The sequence below is a fragment of the Lonchura striata genome, chromosome Z, assembly GCF_046129695.1.
Source record: "Lonchura striata isolate bLonStr1 chromosome Z, bLonStr1.mat, whole genome shotgun sequence".
Lineage (NCBI taxonomy): Eukaryota > Metazoa > Chordata > Aves > Passeriformes > Estrildidae > Lonchura > Lonchura striata.
The window spans coordinates 30,208,632-30,232,653 of record NC_134642.1 but is presented as its reverse complement, the minus strand read 5'-3'; the positions used below and the strand labels follow the sequence as shown (position 1 = coordinate 30,232,653).

Genomic DNA, 24,022 nt, shown 5'->3' with positions numbered 1-24,022 from the left:
TTTTTGTATTTAGTTTACTAATTGTGTTAGATTTTTGTCTCTTCCTCTTCCCTAGACTTCTACTAAATGTATAAAGATATATGTAATGATTTGAGTTCTGTAAGTTCTTTGCCACATCCAAGCAACAACATTTAAAGGATAACAAGCTCAGGAGCTAACCTTGGAAGATTGCTGAGAAAAATTATCTTGTGTGTATGAACTCACACTTTTGTTAGACCCTGAGCACATTCACTGAGTGCATGTAATGTCAAAGATAATTCATGTCACTAGTCTAAAGCAAATTATAATCTACAATAATGAATAATTTGGGTCTTGTGTATTATTACAATGCCTAATAGCATTACCTAGGAGGGATGTCTGGTGTTCCACAGTGTAGGACTGTGTTTTCTTGTTGCTAAATCACAAAATTCCTCCAACTGCAAATCACCTAAACAGGTGACTTACACCAATTTTATCCTGCATCACTAGTTAAGTATTTTTCATTCTTGAGGTCTCCACACACTAAAGCCATCAACACTCACAAACACAGATTAAGAACCTCTGAGCAGTTAACTGTTCTCTCTCTACAAGTGCCAAAAGTGAATGCCAATGGAAAAGGGTAAGAAGGAGCAAGTAGAAGTGCTACATCTCCCTTGTAACCTAGCCCCTCATCATTTGCTCACTGTTTCATTGAATCAATGCTCTGAATACAAGAGTCATTCCATGCCAAGGAGATAAAAAACCCTAAATCCTGTACAACATATTTTAACTGTTTGAGTTAGGTAATACTTTTACTTTAATCTCTGTGGTTTAGTACCCGTTAAGGAAGGATGATACAATTCCTTCAATCACATGGGCAAGATGAAAATTTATTTAATCATCTGTGAGAAGCAGTAAAGTGTCATAGTGGTGAGCAGTGCAAAACAGGCTATGAAAGCACTAGAGCTGCTTTTACAATACATATGAACAGCAGATTGTAAATAAAACATGTGACCATATAATGAGAAGCAAGAAAATGAAAATATACTGAATATCTTATTAATTCAGTTGCATTTGTTTTGAGCACTCAGTGAAGTAAAAATAGTGTAGAACCACATAGGTAAAGTATAAAATTATTTATGCACAAGACTAACCGAAAGTTCCAAAGTCATATGCAATCTTGGCTTCTGTTCTTGATTTATATCCATAATAACATGGATATCAAGTTTTTGTGTATACATTTAAGCACATGTTGAAGACCCTTGCTTTTACTATTGCTTATCTCCAGTATCACTGCTAACAGCTGCTAAAGGCAGACCATCAGAAATCTGGCTTCAAATGCAGTGTTTGCCTTCTAACAGTTAGTACATAAATGAAAAAGAACACATTCCATTTTGGTTATAATGAATATTTCATTACCTTCATCTTCTGCTCATCCTCAAGATCATTGGAACTTCATTCACAGTCTCATTTTGATTAACTACTACAGTAACATAAGCATGTTCTTGTTACAATTTCTTGTGATCCTATATTGTCTATTTCTACCAGTCACTATAAGATCCCTATTGAGCACATGACTCATGGACTCTAAAAGCAAAAAAAGCTTTGCTTTTTCTGTGACAAAGCAAAACCTGCAGAGTAATAAATTTAGTGCTTTACCTATTAATAAAACAAAGAACATATTATGAGGCATAAAGTTACTATACAGATTATACAATTCTCATTTGGTGAAATATCTAAATGAACAGAGGTCAGAAAATGCTCAAGGACTATTAAAAAATTTACCTAGAAATGAGAGAAATGAGAGAAAACCTCTAACCTCTAACTGGTTGCTACAGTAAGCATGCCTCATCAAAGAAATGAGTCTTTCTCTCGTGAAGGAATGTAATAACAGAAAGGCCAGTTTATAATGTAGCAAGGCATTTTTTTCCAGTATTAAATAAACCTACAAACAGATTATATGCAGTTAATTGAAAGAGAAGCTGAAAAAATATACTTTTTAAAATAAATGTGAGTGACCTGGCAAGCCAAAGCTGTTAAAAATCACTGTGTATTGCAAAACAAAATCTTCTGTGAAATTCTTCTCACAGAACAAGACCAAATCATTCTAATTAAATTTACAACTCAGTCTTGTGCCATGAAAAAATATATATCTGTAGATCTATCAAGGCCAGCTAAAAATTTCTCGTCAGTTACAGAGTTATCTGTAAGCACAAAGCAGATCTATAGGATAAGATTCTGCTCCAATTTGGACTAAAAATCTGGGAGAGGAGGCGATTGCTTTCTACTGGTTTTGTCCATTAACCATCCTCCCTGCTGCAACAACTCTTCTGCTGCCATTCTCCATCAGGCAAAATGCACTGCCTTTTTTCATCCTTTCCACAAGCCCTTCCCAAACACCAAAAGAATGTATGTTTAACTAACATAAATCATTGCAAAGTCTGGACAAATCATAACCACTGATTATAGAGTTTCTTAGGACAAAATGATTAACATGAAGTATGTTTACAAATACAAAAAAAAAAAAAAAAAAAAGCATAAGGTCATTTTTGGTATAATGAAATTTCCTGTTAGCAGGAAAAATTGTGCATTATTGACTTGACTCAGTGCAAAAAAGAATTTTCAGTCAACGTTATTCTAAATGTCTATTTTCTTGATCCTGATGTCATTACTAAAATTGGGACAGGACACGCCATAATTGCTGGCGCCAAGGAGGTGATTATATCATTCAGGAAACATTACAAAATGCACAATCCAAGAGAGCAAGAAGAAAGTTCACTATCTCTCATCAGCCCCTACTGATGAAAAAATGTCAGTGTAACACTGCTGCTTTTGGAACAACATCTTCGGCTATTTTCCCCTGACATCTTGTTATTTCATCCTGTGAAGTGCTCCCAGGAGAATCAACACTTTTGCCAAATAAAAACTACCTTTTGAGCAGTGCTTTTCAGCAAAACTCAGCTGATATACCCAAAGCCCTGCCACACTGCCCACACACAGTCGTGGTGATGTGCCCTCCTAGCTGGCACCAACATAGATGCCCCATCCATCACCTTGCCTAACCCATGATCTGCCATAAAACTTGCACACAGTCTTTGGCTCTCGAGGAGAAACCTTTAGCAGATGAGAAGGGGGCCCAAGCTGCTGAAGGAGGGGAAAACTATCAGGATATCCTTTGTTGCATTTGTTTACAGTAGAATAAGGGGATACTAAAACCAGTTCTCTCGCTGGTGAGTCATCCTGACTGAATCATTTTATCCTCTTCTATGCTTACATTTGCCTACCTGCAAAATGGGAACTTAGTAAAGAGCCAAGAGTTTTGATACTTAAAATCAACCAAAACAAAACAAATAAAAATCTACATACTACCTAAAATTAATAGTAATTAATTTTAGCAGTGGGAGTTTTAATTTGGTAGTAGGAGTTTATAAGAAGTAACAAGAGAAGTATCAGAAACACTGTTTTTTAAGGATGTAACAAAAGCAGGTATAGATTAGGAAAGGAGAAATTTAGAAAATTTACTGGTTTTCCTCATAGAAAACCTGTGAGGGAATAGGAAAAATAGAAGAGTATTTAGTAAAACTTATTTGCTTGTTTTGGTACATGTTCTTTTCAAGATCCCCTCCACAAAAATGCAGCAGAAGAAGACATTAGAATTTCCATATAAAAGAAGAGAATAATGCAGGAAAAAAATACAAGGAAAAAAAGACAACAAAATAAACCACCAGCAAGCAAACAAACAATCACCCTCCACCAAACATTTATTATAAACTATAAAACAAAGAAGAACATCTTTCTCACTTCAGGTGAGAAGCTGATTAGTTTTTTTTTTTTAATGTGGTTTTATTTTTTGCCCCACCATACTGTAATTCTATAAGACAAAGAAAACCATTCTGAATTCTCATTTCAGACAGAATTAAATGGTTTGTTTGGTTTTGTCTAGTTTCAGGTATTTTTTCAGAACAGTAACAGAAAAGACTAAATAAATAAAAATAAAAAAGTTATATGGACAATGAATGCACCAGATTAAACATTACTGAGGTGTAAAGGAGAAAAACTTGTCAGTGGCTAAATATGTGCTTAGAATATCCTACTACACAGCCCTGTTAAGACAGACAGCACATGGACAAGTATCTCCTCCTGGGAATCTTGTAGTCTTGCATTAAGGAAGCCTCATCAGTACACATCTTCCCACACCATTCTTTTTTTACCCCTCGCACCCATGGCTATTTTGCCCACAGAGCTTTTTGTCTATCCATGAGAAACACAGGCTACTAGAAAACACAGCGGGTTTGGGTATTATTTTCCTCTTAAATCTTTCCATGACTGTTAATAGTTAAGGCAATGAAAACAGAAACCAATTTATATCTGAATTCTCCAATGCATGAATGAAGTAGCATTAAGTAAATACCATTTTTGCTAATGAACTTCAGTGTCAACACAGAAGTGGTTTGGTAAGCATAAATTTCAGAATATTCAGGGATTTGTACAATTTAAGGTATAACATGCTTGCAAAAATAAATGTTTGATTAAAACAAAAACAATTTCTCAATGAGTATTTAAAAAAGAGAGGTAAGGCAGAGAATTTTTGCTTATAGTTCAATTATTAAAGTTCATATCATTCCCTGGCATGTGAGAAAGTAAAATAAAAAATTATGGGAATATCTGAAGAATATCTTAATCTTCAAGAACTATTACATTATGCAGTAATGTTTGTAATTGTCTCTATATTCTATCCTTTATTGGAAGCTGGATTGAATTTATTTTCCAAGCACCTGCAATAAAAAATATTGCACAAGACCTCATTCTGCAAAGCTAAATTTCAGGAAATGGGTCCTTTAATTTACCATCAATGAATACAGTATCTGAGGCTAATTTAACAACAAATGAACTAGAAAGTAAATCTGAGACCAGATGTTGGTTCTGAGCCACACAGAAATAGCAAGGTCAAAGAGTTTCAAGAAGTCTGCTCTCAAAATCTTTATTCACCAGTATTTTTATGGTAAAATCTTTGACAAGATTCACACACTTTAAAAAGAGGAGCAGCTGGCAAAAAGGAAATGGACTGGACATGTGTGGAGAAAGGAGAGGAAACAATAAAGGATCCTTTAAGCAAGCTCATCCCTTTTAGGAAATATCTGTCTCCAACAAATGAAATTATATTTATCTACACTTCATATTAAAGATTTGAGAAAAAGGATGTGCTAGTGAGCAAAAGTAAATTCTAAGCTGATAGCTCTTAGATTTTCTTCTTTAGATAAAAAAAAAAAAAAAAACAGAATTCCAATTATTATCACAATTTTATTATTACTTGATTTAAGTGGTCACTTCTGAGGATTTTTGAAAGCAACTTGAAAGTTCTTGAAAACTAATTCTTTACTTTTTAATTCCATGATTCCAACTGCGAACAAGTATTTAAACTAACATAAAATCTTACTTTGAATTAAAAGCCCAAATACTACCATGCTCAATACCTCAAATAGAAAAAAGGAAAAATTGAGAAGGCAGAGAGAGCAGCTGGCCTATCTAAATGTTAAAAAAGATACAGTGTTTTGCTTTCAGTTACAATGAATCATACAGAACTTCTATTTCTAGTACCAGGAACCAATAAGAACATAACTACTGGTTAGGAATCAATCTGTTTTAAGTGATGAAGTAAAACATTCTGAGGAGCTGCTGAAAGCTGAAATATGCATGCTTCCCATACATCTAAAGCCATTAATGATACATATGCTATACTAACAGAACAAATACAAAGCAATAGTTACTTTTGAAATAAATAATTGTAAAGAAGTTATAAATGTACAATATCAGTAAGAAAGTCATATGGTCATCCAACTAACATGGGGAGAAACTGTAGGGGAGGGAAATCTTTCTGTGGTGGAAAAGCTGTTTGGACAAGATGAAAAGCTGTGATGGCTTTACAAAATGTCATTTCCTAGTTATTCATTTCCAGCCTTTTTCAAGAATGGATATTCCAAGGAGAAAAATGCATTGCTTCACAGCTGTGAACATCCTGCTTGCCAAAAATGCAAATGTAATTACTATCTGTGAATTAAAAAAAAACTGTGGCACTGCTGATAAATATGAGTAAGGCCTAAACCCTGGCATGTTCACCACATCCCTGGAAGTCTGCAGGGCTGTGTAGGATGGGGCTGTCAGCAACCTGACCTAGCAGAGGAAAGGTGTCTTTGCCCATGACAAGGAGGTTGCAGATAGATGATCTTTAAGGTCACTTCCAACACAAACCATTCTAAAATTCTGTGGCTTTATGGCAAGCAGATCTCTACAGATGAAATTCAGATTTGTTGGGAAGAGCTCTCTGTTGTAAGAACATCAGTTAAAAACTGACTGATAACAAGATCACAGTTGTAAGAGAAAAAAATCCTTTTAATAGGCAACTGTGGTATTTGAGTTACCACAAATGCTGAGTTTATGAAGGCTGACACCACCACTTGGGGTTCAAAGAGTGGTTCCTAATATTTTCCCAGCTCACATCTCTGACCCTTAAAGAATGGAAAACATATGTCAGCAATTAAGTCACTAATCATAGTGTTACCAAGCATAAAAACAGTTCCTGTGCCAATATCAACTGAGTCATTTAATATGTTTTCTCAAATGTCCTGAACCCTACATGGCACCAAATCTAAACAGTCATTTTGGTCATACTGAAACCTAGGCAAGAATAGATCTTTCCTTAACAGCATGGAGCTCAGAGCAGATAGCACTGAGGGGGGACTATCATGTCTTACTAATGTCAAAAGGGACATTAAAACAAAAACCAAAACAGAGATTAGCTTGGCCAGTGTTCCCTAGAGGATAAATCAAAAACAAGCTTTTGCAGACTAGGCTGCAAAGGACACGGCTTCAATATCACTGAACCAGCCAGCATCATTTTCCAGCTCATTAAATGAAGGGCATCTGAACAGTTTGCTTGAGAACTGACACAAAATAGTTGAACTTTTGAAAAGTAATTAATTATGTAATGGTAGTGCCTACTACTGATGATCAGCAAATTTAGACCAAGGAGTCCCATTAGCTTTGATTCTTATATTCTCTTCTCACCCTTTCAAAAATATTCTAACTTTTGAATGACCCCTTATGCTGTGTATATTTCCCCTTGTATTTTCTAATTTCCCCCCACCTCCACACATACACACATACGCTGTGTCAATTACTCCTTGATTCTTGACAGATTTCCTCTATGTGTGGGTAAAAATGAAAGATTATCATCACCAGGATTTCCTGCAATAATAGGTAACAGTGGTAACAGCCTGGTACACAGTTTTACTGTCTTTGAGTTCCAAATCACAGATTTCTTTCTGTTCTGGAAAATATATTTTGAACTGTCAGCAACTTAAGGCCGACAAAACTATCAAATCAGGATTTAAATATACTAAACAATCTACTCACCTCTTTGGACACTGTCTTCTAGATCTAATAGAGTAGTTGTAGAAATGGGCACTGAGCAGTAATACTGAAACTTTGGAGGTATTGGTATGCTTACAGTGCAGGTTTTGGTGTATCATAAGCTGCACACTAGGGAAACATTACATTTCCAATTTTAAAATTCTGTATTTTAAAACATCAGAAAAGAACTGAGAGTTATGTAAGAATATAAAGACAGAGCCAAAATGTTCCCTATCCAAGACACAAACCAAAGAGTGACTTGACCAGAATGTTTTTCTTTGCTTATCACAGGAAAGGCACACATCTACTATCTCATTATCTTATTCATGCAGAGGTTTATACTGCAGAATAAAGGCAGAAAAGAAGTCAGGGAAACATCATCTTATTCTATCTAGACAGAAGCGAATCACAGTAGTTCCTAACACACACCCAATTCTCCTTTCAGCCCTGCTCTGTTGAAAGAACACAATCAGGACTGGTTTGACTGTTTCAGAATCTCTGAAAAATTAAATTGTGAAACAGTGAGCATAAAAGGGTAAATAAACCTAAAGAAATTTAGAAAATAATGGAACAAGAGAAAGAATAAGAGCCAGGAATAAAAGGCTATCAAAACCCAATTGTCTGCTGTTGTAAATAAGTATTTACTTATAGTGTAGATTTTGTTTTCCATTTAAATGTTGTTCCCAAGCAAACAAGAGGCCAGGACTGATCTGAGTATATTTGAAACTGCAACTTGTATCATGTTCAGGTGGTTGAATTACTGGCAAGAGACAAAATAATAGTAGGAAATAAAATTATTTTAGTTTACATATTTCAGTTTTGCAATTCAGTACTATGTTAAGACTAAAGTAATGTAAAATTGAGGATTATATAAACAAAACATGCAACTCATTTGGAAGCCTTAACAATATCTTTGTAAAGGTTCCTTTCAACCTAACTGCCTACTGCAAATTAGTTTCAAGCCATGCTCTACAGAAGCATGCTCAAATGGAATGGTATTTGTACATTTTTAATTGCTTTCACATCACTGAAAATTATTTAAAGAAAACTTGTGCTACAGTGAAAATGGGTGCAAAAGGGGTCTTCAGTCTCCAGCATCAGCAAAGGATCCCTTCAGGACTTATAGGGCTTACAGCCAGTAAGAACGTATGGTGGGCCCCGTTTCCACTACTGAACATAGGGAAACTCAGTGTGTTTGGTAGCCAAAATAAGTATGCAAGGAGTGCAACAAGGGACTAATATGGCCTCTGCCACTAAGAAATATCTGCTGATGAGTATAACCAGAACATCTACAAGCTGAGGTACTGATTTCACTGCTGTTCTTTTGTGACCTGACATTTTCATTTGTCATAGGCAAATATGTTCCATTTTACCCTTACTGGGTCTCTCAGAGGAAGCTTAAATAGAAGTCTCGCACTCTTACTGCAAGATAACTTTTAAATTTTCATCTTTACTTAATCATATTTCTCTCCACAAAATGGGGCTATACCTGCCAATTTTTTTTTTTTTCAGTTTCAGATTTAACAGAAGAAAAATAATTAAAAACTGCACACAGGAATCAGAAAAAAACTATCCAGTATCTGCGAAATGGCATTTCAGTCTATCAAATGTCCTTCCTCTGTATTTCCTTTTTCCTGTGTACACTTCAACACCAGCAGATATTATCACACCATCTTTATGCAAAACATGCAAATTAAATATACATACTAATCAAGAAGAAGTAAATACACCCAAAAAAATATCTTTTTTTGCCTTTTTTTTAAAGGCAAAACTTGAAAAAAGAGGTTTTTTAGAACACACAGGAAAAATTAACAGCACAAATTTGCACAGATGTTTAAACTTGAACATCAGGCTCTATAGAAGGCCCTGGGCAAAGAGCTCAGAGTAAATGTGGGAGCACCTGTCTGTATTAGGGTGTAATTTCTGATTTTCTGAACAGCCTCCTGGACTTAAATTTCCCTTGTTGACTATGCAAACATAGGTTAAAGGATTGTCTTAAAATTGTTAGATTTTAAAAGAAACAAAATTTCCCTCACCTTTAAATTTATGAAATTTACAGTATTTTCTATAATAATTAAACCTTTAATTTTTAAATGTGATAGCTGAGAATGTTGTGTGACTATTAGATTTGAGTGCATAAAAATTACTCAATCTATACTAGGGGAGAACACAATAGAAGATTGATGAAAGAAAGAGTTTTATGAAAGAAAAATATTTGACTAGAACAAAAGTTAGAATCAGGAAAAGAGAAAAGGTATTTATGTATACAGTTTAATTCAGACACCTCAGGATGGCATGCAATGAAATCAGCAAGATTAAATACTAGTAAGACCAAGAGGTTCGCTTCTGGAAATGTGATGCACTTCACTTGGTGTCATAGAACATAAGGAGTGCAGGCTTTATCACACTGTGGCTTCTTACAATAAATGTGAAATTATACTACTTCTGAGAGGTAAATAAAATTTTTTATTCACTGGACAGACTGGGAAAATACACAGATACAAGCAAGGAAAGTGTAGGTTATACCGTACAATATAGATGATATATTTCAAGTAGATATGCACATTTCAACAAAAGGACTTTTGACCAACTCTACAGGCATCACACATCTAAGGTGCAAATATAGTAAAAGGATGGAACTGATTTAAACATATCTGTATTGATGATACAGCAATAAGGGTGTCAAACAATATAGGAGATGTTGAACCAGGAAGGATGGAAGCTGCAGTAACACAATTCCTCAGTTCTAGACATAAAAATACCTATTATATATCTAGAAGTTTTGAAGGCTAAAATTGAAGTATTGTTTTTCATTAAGCGAAGTTAATTATATGAAAGAACAGTTTTATGGCAGTCTTGCAAAGGCAAATTTTAATGGTATTCAAATGGCAAAAGCTATTTCTAACAGTTGGAAAGGAAACTCTGACAGAAAACATGAAAATGGGAAGAAGTAAAGGGAAACTAGTTACAGAGTCAGAACCAAATAATAAGGTATATATAGAGGGCTAGGACAAGAGAAAAATAAATGTTGGTTAAGTCAAGGAAAGACCACATATCAAATGAAAGCTTGGCTCACAAGCTTAAAACTACTAAATGTGGAAACGTCTGAGACTATAAAGATGATTATGAATATAAAGCTCTGAGAAGAAGATGATCTTATATAACTGATCTTGTGTAGGGGACACTTCAGGGCAGCAGCAACGAAGGAGATTTCATAGTGTCTGGCTGTTTACTTCTCATTATATACCTCTTGTAAAGAATTTCATAAAAGAACTCACTGCAATCTGCCCTGATGTGTGTGGGCGTGGAGGCTGACAGCAGCTATGAGATGTAGTACTACACCACGTGGAATTAGTCACTGTCCACAAGCAGCCTGTCACGGTGTCAGAGGGTGAACTGGCCTTGTCACAGCACCGTCCCACCAGCCAACAGGGCAGCACAGCAAGCACCAACATGCAACTCTGCCATGTACTGTAGGAATGCAGCATTTGTGTCTTTTTATTGAAACTTGTTTTGGGTACACATTGTAGAGAGATTGTTTCAGTAGGTTATTATATAACTGCATATGGGAAGGTCTTCAAAATTTAGGTAACTAACTGATATAACTACCCCAGAACTGATACTTGGAAAAAAAAAAAAAAATCACAAAAAGTTTACAATTACTAAAAGAACTTTACAATTACTAAAAGAACTTCAATAACTACTTTATTCAAATAGTTTATTTGAATAATGATTTCAAATTACTAAATTGAAACAAAGCACAATGAAGCTACAAGATTTTTTTAAAATTGATCTGTGCTGGATTTATTTTGAAAGATCTGGCAAAGAAAAAGAAAGTTTTTAATGTTTCTGAAGCAACCGTCTTTTTTTTTAATGCTTAACATTTTGACAAATGGGGGGAATATTTTTGAATTGGTGTGTGAAATTTTGAGTGTATTAGTATTTGAGTGTATTTATAAAGGCACCAAAAACTGCTGTTATAAAACTTACAAATAAAATAGAGAAGCAACAAAACTAAGTCATGAGTTCTTTGTGCCTCTCAAATCCTTGAAAATGAGATCAGATGAACAAATCTGTTTCTGCCATTTAGCTTCTGAAATTATTCTGTCATTTCATACATTATAGATCTGAAAAGCTTTCATGATTTTTGATTTAAGAAAAATATTTAAAATGTCATATAATAGTATACTATGCACCTATCTAAGTCATTAATGCTCCCATCTTCCTTTGGTATCAGCAATGGTACCAAATGAAGGAGTGCAGAAATCTACTTCTGGTTGTGTAATGTGAACTAAGAAACATACTCTAGTGCATATTAGTCTGAATTAGAAAGCTGAAACTTGTTGGTAATCACAATAATGAGATTAAGTAATTTGTGCTTTCATTGGAATGACATCACTGCTTAGTGATTTCATGGTTGTGAATTGACCTCACTTTGACTGCAAGGTTCTTTTAATACTATATTTAGCCTAAGTAGTTGGTTTATTATTGCTGTTGTGTTCTAATACTTTCTATTCCATACTGGACATCCCTTATCTCATGTGAATCTTCCCCTTATAAGATAATAGTAAAACTACTATTATTAATTATAATATTACTATTACTAATATTAAAACATGTATTCAGCATAAGCTGAAGTTAGTTGCATCAGAAATAATTAATCTGGCTATATATGCATACTGCAAGGGTCACATACAAATTAGATTTCATGAGTGGTGCTTAGGCTGATTAAATCATTGACATCAAGAGTGCCTCTTTCTGAGGCAGACATCTAAACTATGTCACAGACACGTCATACTCTGAGAGCAAGTCTTTCTCTCCAGCAAGAGGTTACTAGACCAGGTATGATAGAATCTGTCTAGATAAGCTGAATCCTACCTGTTATGCTTTACGCTATAATTTTGAGTCTCTGAATACAAGGCAGGGAGAAATATAACCCCTCGTTGTAGAATTAGATGCAAAAAACTGGTTCAGACATGGTGCAATGGAAGGCAAGGACTTCCTTTATGGTAACTCAGAATTGATTCTATCCTCACTTGAACCAGCTGTGAATGGGCTTTTGGTCATTCAGCTGAGCTGTCAAGTTCCCCATGGAACTTGCTGTCTTCTCCCTTATTTCACACTAGAGACAGACACTGGAGTGCCACACCTTCACTGGGCCTCATGGCTGTTAGATTTGAAAAGAGCTTTGTCCACAAGCTGAGAACATACCAGATGTGCTCAAGGAGAAGGTGTGATAACTGTGCTGTAAAGACAAGATTATATTTTCAGGAAAACTGAAAGTGAGTTGTTAATACATTCAAGTGAGTGGCAGAGAAATAAATTGTGTAGTTGTGTGTGCTGGTGAAAGAATTTTACATAAATAAATCTGGATGAAAGAAAGTATCTTGTAGGAAGATTTGCCTTTCTTTGCTGGAGTCACACTTTGCAATTTGTTCTCTTTGGCATGATTTGCAATGTTTGTTTATTTAAAAAAACCCCACACTTGTTATTTCAATAAGGAGTTCTTATCACATTAATGTTAAAGCAACTGGATTTTGTGATGGCAACTCTAATTCTTATACTCCACAAAAATAAAGACATGGGAACATGCCAAAAAAAATAGCTAAAAAACCCAGTAAAATTATTTTAAAATATAACTCAAACTGAAATGGTAGTCAAAAAATAGCTAACAGCATACTGGACATCAACAAAGGTGCTGAGAAAAAAAATAGGTGTAAATATACTACTGTGTGAGAACTTTGGTGTGTTCACTTCTTGGATAATGCCTGCCTTGGTCTTTGTATTTCAAGGACACAGTGGTCTTTGAGGAAATACAATGAATGGGAACTAAAATGATCAAGGGATGGGACACCAGCCTGTTTAGGAAAATATAAGGATACAACTTTTCCATTTCTACAAGAAAAGATTCAGGAGGTTATAACTGAACAGCACAGAATCATGAAGCTGTTGGATAAGTGAATGCAGACTCTTTCAGGAAATGCTGCAATGACAGAACTCATTTTAAAGCACACTTAAGAAAGCGGTTTTCCTGCATAGGCCAAAGGTTGTCAGAAGGCTATAGGGGAAGTCAGTTTATTGGCAAATTCAGAAAAGAGATTAGGTAAATCTGTAGGCAAACAGGTACATAGATGATCTGAAAAAGAGAAGGCCAGGGTGAACCCTGTAATGTCCCTAATACAACACCAGTAAATGCTGGGCAACACGATGGACTGCAGAAACTGCACAGGTACTCAAGTATTCCTGTTGCTACAGGTGATGACAGAATACTAGGTTAGGAAGACTATTGACCAGGCCCATTAGGACATGTCTTATTCTGTTAGAAAATAGATTACATGGTAATTTCAAAATCTACTACAACTTTGTTAACAAAAGTGCAATTTTCCTCTCTCATTTTGTAAAAATAACACTTTTCAACATATAGCACTCTGGAATACAGTGTTATGCTGACTTTGCAGACTTACTCACTAGCACTGAACAATAAATAAAAGCATATATACCACCTTGAATTTCTATGGCTGTCTAGATTTGAGGTCCATACTGATTACAAAAACCTATTTATCTTAATGAAGTCACCAATGAAGTACACCAAAGCCAGACTTCATGTAGGAAAGACTATATCTACAGCTTGCAAGCTTTTGTCAACTTTCACAAGTCCAATAATTTTACATATGATACTTGTACTTCAATCCCTACCTATGAGTTTGAATGGTGTGTAGCTTGCATTGAACTTTCCCAGAGCACTTTGTTCAATACACTCAGCTACTAAAAGCAATTGGATATTATGTGAGGTCCCAAACCTCTTTTGTTTAAGAGCAGTTTTATAAGATATGGCAACAAGGGACAAATATTATCACCCACAGATAATCATAACACTCTAGAGGAAAATAAATTCACCCAACACAGAAGTAAAAAGCCTTAGACTTTTAGCAGCCAAGTGATATGAATGCTGTTAATATTGTTCCCAGTTATATTTATCTGTGTTAACATTCTCTGTCCTGTAGGCAAAATTCCTTCAAGGAGTACCCTGGTTTTAGTGTTGATGTCACCAGCAGTGGGATTCCCATCCTGGAAATCAGCAACTAATTTTAAATACAGGTCTGCTAATAATAACCTAGAAGTATACGACTCAGTCAGTGTCATTTATTGACTATATTCATCATCTTTGTCATGGCAATAGGCTTGCTAGCACCAAGGGATTAACCAATGAACTGAATTATTTTGAGATGGCCAGTTCCAAAGCAGTGTGATGTGGCCACAGCTTCCTCCTGTCAGACAGGGCTATCAAAAAACTGTGTCACGCTTATTCCAGAGTTCTTCACGGTACCTTTAAGTCAGGAAAGCGGTGTACCTACCTGAGGTCAGCATAGCTGAATGTCAGCTTGTTTGCTTGTTCTAGCTCTTCTGCCCCAGAAACAATGATAGTCACTGATGTCAAGTCACAAGAATTTTGCTGTCTCTATTCAATAAAATTTTATTACCATCCCGCTTGTGACCTACATATTAAAGGTCTGAGAAAGTCCATACAAGATGTAAGCTTTGTCCCACTTATTTATAAAAATGTCATAGACTGAGAAATCCATATTTGACAACATCTTTCAGTAATTTCCATCATATTGCAGACAAGCACCATCACTCACTTCTAGAGCTATGTAAGAATAGATGCATTGTTTTACATAATACCACAGACTGTATTGTTGAGACCTCTGCCCTCTGGGTCACTAGACAGACTGTGCTCTTTGCAGGTCAATCTACCCTAAGTTCTAAAACCCAGAAACACATGAACTGGCCAACATTACAAAAACAAAATAAAACCCAGTAATGCCAACTCCCCAAGTAAACATGTAACTATCTCTAGTCACATAACACAGAAAAAAATGTGGAAAAAAGCTGACAATACCTCAGAGGCTCTTTTGGCTAGTTATAAGTATCATGAAAAACAAAGGCAGTTCTAAAGTCTGATCAACTGCACTATTTCCAGGCAGTAGGTTCTGTCCAAAAACTGAGGCTGCTTGCTTGACTTGCCATCAAGCAAGCATTCTCAACTTCTCATTCAAACTTCCAAAATTCTGGTTCAATTCTTCCAAATAGATGTTTTTATGTGCTCAAACTTTTCTTTCGTTACAAAAGAAAAAAAACAACAGAAATATGACATTTTCAGTGGAACACTACTGCTTTATTGTTCAATGGCAAATAGTCAAGAAAATGTAATCATATTATCATTTGGCTGTCTCAGCCAAAGTTTAATTTGTGTGATTTCTTTACTTCCTTGTTATTTCTTCTCTGGAATAAAAAGACGCATCAATTGTCTTAGTTGAAAAGTCTGCACAAACATTTATCCCTTCTAGATTATTCTCCTGAAGATTTATGATATAACACCATACTTCACAATCACACCCTGAATGGAGGAATGAGTGGGAATGTGTGGTAGAATTGAGCAGCAATAACATAACAGGGAATAACCCTTATATAAGTCACTTTCTTGTTCTGTATAAATAACAACCATCTGCTTTTACTTCAGTCACCATAACATCAGGATAAATTTCCTAAGCCACAAGGGCAAGAGAAGATTTGCCTATAGACCTTACCATCGCTGTAAACAGCAGTCATCCCCAACCCATTCAGCTTTAAAGCAGAGGCATCAGCACAGCCTGGGCCTGCCTGCATCTGCTCAAGGCAGCTGGGGTACCCATCATAGTACCACCAGTGGAGATATCCTTTGATTGCTTTCTAATATTGGTACTGAAAAGAATATCATGCTTTTAACACACATATGCTTTTACACTGAACTTGCTGTATCTTTTGGACAAAAAGGGAGTCTGATTTCAGGGAACCAAGAGCACAGGTTTCTCTGTCTTATCTTTACATCTCTTCAGTCCTTTCACTTGCCTCTGTGTGTTGGGAGCCTGATTTCTGATCTTCACAGGAACTTTATTCACATGAGAAATGGTAGAGGAAATCCTGGAATCATTTTTTTTTTTCAAACCCTTGCAAGAGGGGTATCCATACTTTAAAACAGTCCTGTAACTCAAGTCCCTATGCTCTTGAGACCCATCTTCTCCTTCCTCCCAGGCACTCCTGCTCATCTTACATAGAGTTGGGATCACTATATCAACAGATTCAAAAAGGATAATTATGCTCTTCCTGTCTTCTGGCTTAAACACCTACCAGTGCTTCTGATTTAACCTTGATTTAACTTTTCCCTAAGCACTAATATGGTGGCAAAACTATAGTGTTGTTACTCTCTCCTAGAGAGCTGCAGGAAGGTGCTGACCCACAGGTACAAACCCACAGACTCAGGCAACAAAAGCACACAAAACAAAGTAAATCAGATGGTTTGGAAAGTGGTCCTGCTCAGGCCCAGCTTGAAGGTGGCTGGCTGGGCAGCGTGGGCAGGGTGGGCTGGCCGGAGCTGCCACCTCCCCGGAGGCAGCTGAGCTCAGCGAGGGCAGCCAGCAGCTCCCTCCCCTGCTCTCTTATCTCTGAACTCTGTTTTCTGCTTGGACAGGGCCTGCCTGGCTTTGCTCCACTCTGCCACAGAACAGCATGTACCCTCTCCAGTAGCCTTCAAGTGTCTCCCTGAGAGCCACCTCTGAGCTCAGGTCGTGTTCCCAAACAGCAGGGTAGCAGAGGACTCCCAGCTTACAACCAGCAGAACAGGTATTCTCAGATATCAGATTAGCACTATGACTAAAGGCTACAGCAACAAAAGGGAGGCTGGAAGGTATTTTAGACAGAATACTTGGTGCTCAAATTAGTCTGCAACTATTAGTTACAAGGATTTTTTTTTTTCCTTCTAAACTATTTTTTTTCCCTGCAAGAATTAATGGAGGCAGTCAACAACCAAAAAAAAAGAAAAAAAAAAAGGCAAACTTAATCAGAGGTCCTGATTTATTTGCACAGTTGTACGTAACAGCTAAGGTATGTATGTTTTAACTCACTTCCTTGGAGACACCCTGCAGAATGTAGCAAATTAGCAATATTTAGTTTACCAACTTTAATAAAGATACAGAGACGCTACTTACTGCATTTATTTCAGCAGAACTCTGCCTTAGCACTTTCTGAGAACAACTAGGACTACTCTTTAGATTCAGTAGTATATTTGTTTAATTTCCTTTTACTACAAAATGGTTTCAGTAAAAGATAACTGGAAGAAATTTCTAACTGCTTTAACAGTAATACTGACATGGCTTTAGCTCAGAGCCAAAATTATTTGAAACATAAAGGTTTTATAAGGCTAATATTCAATTAACTGGATGTATATGCTCACAAAGAACTGTATTTAGTCACTAGTCTATCCCTCAGTAACACATCAGCCATTTATATATTAAAAAAAGCTATATTTTAAAATACTTCTTTTATACCTGTAAAATATAGCTCTGAACAATTAGTCTACTATGAGTTTATTAAAATCATGGTGGTTTTACTAAGACACAGAGAAAAGCACAAAATGTGGGACACATTAAGAGAGTAAATGGAATTTATTTCTCATACTTTATAGAAAGCTGTCCTGTCAGTGCCTACCAAGTTTTAAAAAGCATGAAGTGATGCTTAAAAAGCATAAAGAAAAATAATTATTCAAAAGACAAAACTTTGATGATTAATAACTGAAAAATATGCAAGAAAATTATACAGACAGATCAATATCACAGACTACTTCTACCCCTCTAAGCCTCAGAGACCAGGGGAAACACATGAAGCATAATACAGCACAGTCTTACACACATTGCTACAAAGTCTGCTCCTTCTCAGGACACATCGCTACCAGTAAGTCTATTTATGCAGCAAAACTACATGTAAGCATCCCAAAATAGCTCACACAACCTATAACTTCATTTTACTCTCCAGCCTCCAGATATGCAAGATTTGTGTTATGATTTCTCTTACTGAAATAAGTGTACTGAAGATTTTTATATGACCTCTCTAACTGTAAGGATTGAACCTGGCTGCTGAATGGGTAAAATCTGTGTAACATGTCACAAAAAGTATAAAAAGAGTTCTTTTTTAAAAAATTATTTACACTGTATTTTACAACAAAAAGCTACATAATTTTGTTTCTTACTAATAATTGTGCAACTCAGCAGCTGAACATCTTCAATAACTATGCAATATCTATCAAATCAAAATTAAAAAACCTGTGACTTTCTTGAAACATATCTCTGTGTCATAATAGGAAGGAGAGCCTGAAAGAAACAAGCGAACCACATTACCACATTGCGTCGGCAGTCCTTAAGGAGCTGGTAGATCGGGATCTTGGCTTCATAACAATGCTCATTTTGAAAAATTCCTTCAGTATTACTAGCAGTCAGACGTCAGTTGTCCTTAAAAAGATCATTCTCAAAGTACTCCATTTCAAAGTATTTTTTAAAATCCTCTGCTTTTTAACGCCCTCTAAATCTGTCTTGTGTAAAAATCCAGGCTGTGGAGGAAGAATTCTAACATGCTGCAACTCCTTCCTTTTTCAAGCTGAGTTTACTCTAGCACTGTGCTGTTCGGAAATGACAGTGCTTTTCTCCTCTGTCTTGTATTGCCCTGGGAGGAACTAGTCTATTTTGAACCTATTCTCCCTTCAGGTCACATGAGAATGAAGGCAGCGGAAAAGAGTCCCTATCTCTTTCTTTCAGTTTGATAACAACAGGTTTAAAGGTCAATAACATAAAAAAATAAAAGGGAAAGAAAGAACAATACTTCTGGATAATAAATGAAAGGAAAGGATGAATGTAAGTTACAGTAACATTTCTGAGTTTGTAAAGAAATTCCACTTACAGACATGCTAGATAAATTAGTCTCTGTGGAATAAAGAAAGGAACAAAGACTTTTTTCATTCCAAATCAACTAAAATCCTTACCCAGAAATGTAATTCTTCCCTTTCTCTTTCTCCTAATGCTTGCTTAGATACTGTGAAAAAGTTCTATTATCTAACTTCACAAACCAGAAAGTATTCCCTGTCTGAAAGACATTCAGAACACTGTGGGGAATTTAAGTAAAAATTAAATTCCTTGTTGATTGTTAAAGTCAAACATACATACAGATAGTGATTGTTATTAATCACTGAAGGACAAAATACCTTAGTTGAAGAACTACAATATGACATTCTTTCTGCTGTACTTCAGATATTTGTCCTGTTAAAATAATTACATTAATAGCTTATGCATTACAAAAGATATTGCATTTATAATTTCTAGTAAAGAAACTTTCATAAAAGCTTTGAGAGTTAATTCCTATGTGGATAGATTTGTCAATTTAAGCATTAAAAGAGGGGAAAATTCAGCAAATAAGATAGGGGTTATATTGTTTGATTTATACATTTTTGAAAATGCTCTGAAGACTGTTAGCATTGATTTTAAACTGAAAAAACAAATTTATTGCTGAACAAGTGTTTACATGCTTAATAGCCATTCCTTTGCAGTCTCTACAAGTGTGGCAGTACATTATTTTGGATGGGAGTGAAATAATGAAATAATGAAATAATGAAAACAAGCACTGAAGATTGCTTTTATATAATTTATATAGACTTGGCAAATAGAAGGAAAATATGATAAATAGATTATGCATCAAAAGATCAAAAAATTAATCAAATTGGAATGTGTGCAAGGCTCTCTACAACCTTTGCACTTTCTATTATGACAATACAATAAAATGTGCTCCCCACTACACTGTATATCACCAGAAAAGATCCTAACTGGCCTGGAGGCTTTAGACAGCAATCTGCATACAAATTGTTCCACAACAGCAGAAGGAATGTTAATAATGTTTCTTGCTCTGCATTCTGTTCTTCATGTTTTCCATGTTTTCTGGCACTTATCTCTCAACTATCACTTAGTGACTTGCAAAGGACCTTTTGTAGGGGTTCCATGGAATCAAAAAAGTTAGCTTCAATGAATGGAAAAGGTATCTGTGGTAAATTTAGCTCAAGGGGTCATACAGTCATAGGACCTTTAGTAACAGTTGGGTCTGTCACTGTGCAGGTCACAGGTCTGTGGAAGTGCACATAATTCAGACACCATGTTGTGAAACTTTTTTATTCCTTTAACAGATAGAATAGGCCAGTAAAAAAAAAAAAAAAAAAAAAAACAGATAAAATAGAGATCCTTGACTTTACAGAATAACTTATCGTTTTAAAGTTGTTTTATTTTTTTTAGTTTTGTTGATTATTTGTAATTTATAAATATAAACATTATTCCAATTTTACACAGGAAAACAAAATTAAGCAAAACAGAGCTTTTGACTAAGTTTTTTTCAATACTATACTGAAATGGAATATTCAAAGACTATTTCTGTTTTGTCACAAAGTAAATATCTCAGAATGGTCTGTTTTCAGTAGAATATCAAACAAGATACTGCCTCTTACTTGTAGTTGCTAGAAGTATAACTAGAATTATTAACATATATAGATACTAAGCACTACTATACAATATAAATACATTCTAGTTGCAGGTACTCAATTTGAGTCACTGTTTTTCAATGGCAATTCAGAAAAAAAGTCCTCATGGGGTCACAGCTCTCCATCTCATGAACTAACACCCACTGCAAACCTGCTTTCTTTGTTAGTCTCCATCCTCAGCTCTTTAGAAATAACCTCCTGTTCCTCAAGTGCCTACTAACTTCAACTATTGTGAAATATATACTAAGCAACCATACTTCAAGTGGCCAAACAGATACTGTCTTCAGGGAGCAACCTCAGACTCATAGGCTTCCCACACAAAAAGGGAATCTACCAGCAGGAAGGAGAGCTCACAGACCTCTAGGGAATGTTAGTCTTACCTGAAATTAACCATCTGACTTTGTGGAAGCTAAAACAAAGGAGCTTCTTAATATGCATCATGAGAAAGGGCAATCTTTTTCTAGAGAGGTTTTTAGAGAACCCATTAGAACAACTTTGGCACCTACAATAGGTTCTAATTCATACATAAAATCTGTTTTGCTACCATTAACACAGAAGGCAGATTTGTCTAAGTTTCATGTAAAGATAGAGAATACTAGTCCACTGTGCTAATAGAAGATGGTGTAGAATTTATTTTTGCATTTGGCATGGGGTCAAATAATAAAAACTCTCAATTTCTAATAATTTGAGGAATTAAGAGAAAAAGGAATTAAGGAAAATTAAGAGAATAAATAAAATTGTTTAAATAGATGATTTGTACATGTAATCCTATAACTTAAAAAGAACCCCCAACAAACCCATATTTTTTTCCTTTTTGGAATCCTTTTTTTTTTTTTATGGTGTCAGGAAAAAGGCTTTGGAAGAGAAGTCTTAGGACACCACTACATTTAAGACAAGTGTTGATTGTATAATAAAAGTAATGAAAAAATATTTAAAATTAATGACATTCAGTACTATGAAATACATTAAAAATAAAAGAATCAAGAAAAGCAAGAATATTTTTTATCTGCATGTAACATCAACTGAGGTTTTAGCTGTATAGTTAAAAGGTCTAAGGAAATAGATAAAGAAACCAAACCCCCCACTTTGAGCATGCTTACATTTTATTACTTATCTTCAAATTAGTAACTAATTGAATTATACCAGTGCTACAGTGCAAAGAATTGAATATTAAAACAAATTGCCAGAAGAATGGCTTAGATAAAGAGATACAGGACTGATTGTTTTGTTCCATGCTTGGGAACATCTCTTTCTTCAGGTTATGGAAAACCTGCTTAAACAATCCGTTTTTACTTCCTAGTTTGTAAAATAGGGATAACCCACTTAATGCTGCTTGAAAAGCACTTGGACATCAAACTGATGAAAAAACATACTGTAGGAGTCAGGTTATTTTTGTTAATCTATGCAAGCTGAAGAAATGGATTCACAACTTCAAGCCTTCATATATAAATAACAACTGGGTTCTTAAGTATGGAGTTTGGAATACACATTACCAAATGAAAGCTAGAAAACAATCTGGTGCCTTTTGATATGCAATCTTAGTTTCACCTTGTTTGTTTGTTTTTTTTTTCCAATCAGGATAGCTAAAATATCTTTAAAAACCTGAAGCTGAGTTCATTCACTTAGGACTGTCCATGTTATTTCTTACTGTTGCATCTGGTCTTGCTCACAGTTTATATCTTTCCTTTCTTCGTATATACTTTCCAGTTTCCACATTTATGTGAAATACAGTTTTCAATAAATAAAGAATACGCATTTAAACTTGAAATCAAATTTTTATTCTGCTGGAACATGCATTTCACTCCTGGAAACATTTTTTCACAAATAAGCAACACACCAATTAGTTTTGTGAAACTTGAGTTTCACAGTTCATTCTAGTTCATCCACAGAACTAGATTATCCTCTTATTGTCCTGTACTGCCTAACAAGCTGAAGGACAGAAAAGATTAATAAAATGTTCTTATATTACCTGCATGAGTGGGTCTAGTACTAGTACTGCAGGTGTAGGTTCAGGAGATATATCTTTCAAAAACAAATATTAAGTCAGAGAATTTGAGAAATAATTTTTGACCCAGCTGCAGATTATGCCACTTTTCCACATAGCAAGTGATTTTAAAGACACTTTTTGTAGGGCTGGAATTCCAGACAACTAAACTTTGCCATTCATGTCTAGGTAATAGCATATTCCCTTTTAACTGGAGTTCTTTAGCAAAGAGGAAAAAGTTACACATAACTGCATAAGTAAGAGAACTAAAAAATATACTGATAACTAAAGATTAGACTTCATAAGGATTAAAAATGGCAAACCAATGGGCACAGCAGAAATGTGACGTATGTCACTGGTGTTTCCTTTCTGTATCCACTTACATCTAGCTGCCTGGATTGAGCTACCCAGCTTATAAATACGGTTTATTAGCTCAGAGCCTGAAGTGTAAACAAAGTTACTATGTGGTCCACAAAGGCCTTACACACAATTAAATGTACAAAACTCCTCATAGACATCATGGGAAAGAGGGTCTTCTGTAAGAATACCCAATTCTAATATGATGCCTTTTCTGAAGATGCTTGATCTCAGTTTCCTTTGAAGCTGCCAGGTGCTGCTGCCTGAGCTGTACCATGAGCAGTAGAGGAGGTAAAAGTCACAGAGAGGCCCCACAATGCCTCACTCCTTTATGTAGCAAAGTCACGTTCTTGATGTATATATATATATATGTCAGACTGAAAATGTGTCCTTCTGCCTTTATTCCTGTCTACTTTTATTTTAATTAATTATTCAATTAGATGGTAGCAATCTCAGTACTAACTGACCATTGTTGGTCCACATAAATTCCATTGCAAAAATAAAAATAGAAACTGCAAATCTTCATTGCTAGAAATTCAAAAAGAAAATTAAGAGAGATAATTTTTAGGAGTAGGAGAATACTTTTTTTCAGAGAAACATTATATTCTAGGCAAACAGTGCCATCAGCTATGCTGTGGTCTCTGGTTATGTCTGTCATTAAGGTGGAATAAATGTTGGATTAACACTGTATACCAGAAAATAGCCTAAAATTAAATACTACCCTACCAGCAGACTTTGAACATCAGGTGAGCTAAGGCTGCCTAGTATGTCAGGCTGTTTTCCTCTTTTTTAAAAAAAAAAATAAACATAAAAGTTACTCTGAAATTGAACCATGGATATATCTAGCTAGCTATAAACACATAGACATAAAAATACAGGTTGTATTATAAAAACATTGACTTTTGTCAAATCTAAATGGGGTTACTGCA

General features: G+C 35.3%; 1 protein-coding gene across 6 annotated transcripts in view; it reads right to left on the bottom strand.

Annotated features, from left to right (window-relative positions):
- Positions 1 to 24,022, bottom strand: part of PDE4D (phosphodiesterase 4D) — a 348,860-nt gene that overhangs the window by 111,023 nt on the left and 213,815 nt on the right. The window contains exon 1 of one of the 6 annotated variants that reach the window (XM_021534340.3): positions 18,579 to 18,989. The exons of the other annotated variants lie outside the window; for them this stretch is intronic. Within the exon in view, the coding sequence (XP_021390015.1) occupies positions 18,579 to 18,643 (65 nt within the window). The 5' untranslated portion in view covers positions 18,644 to 18,989. Of the gene's footprint in view, positions 1 to 18,578; positions 18,990 to 24,022 lie in introns of those variants that run through there. 6 annotated transcript variants of the gene reach the window in all.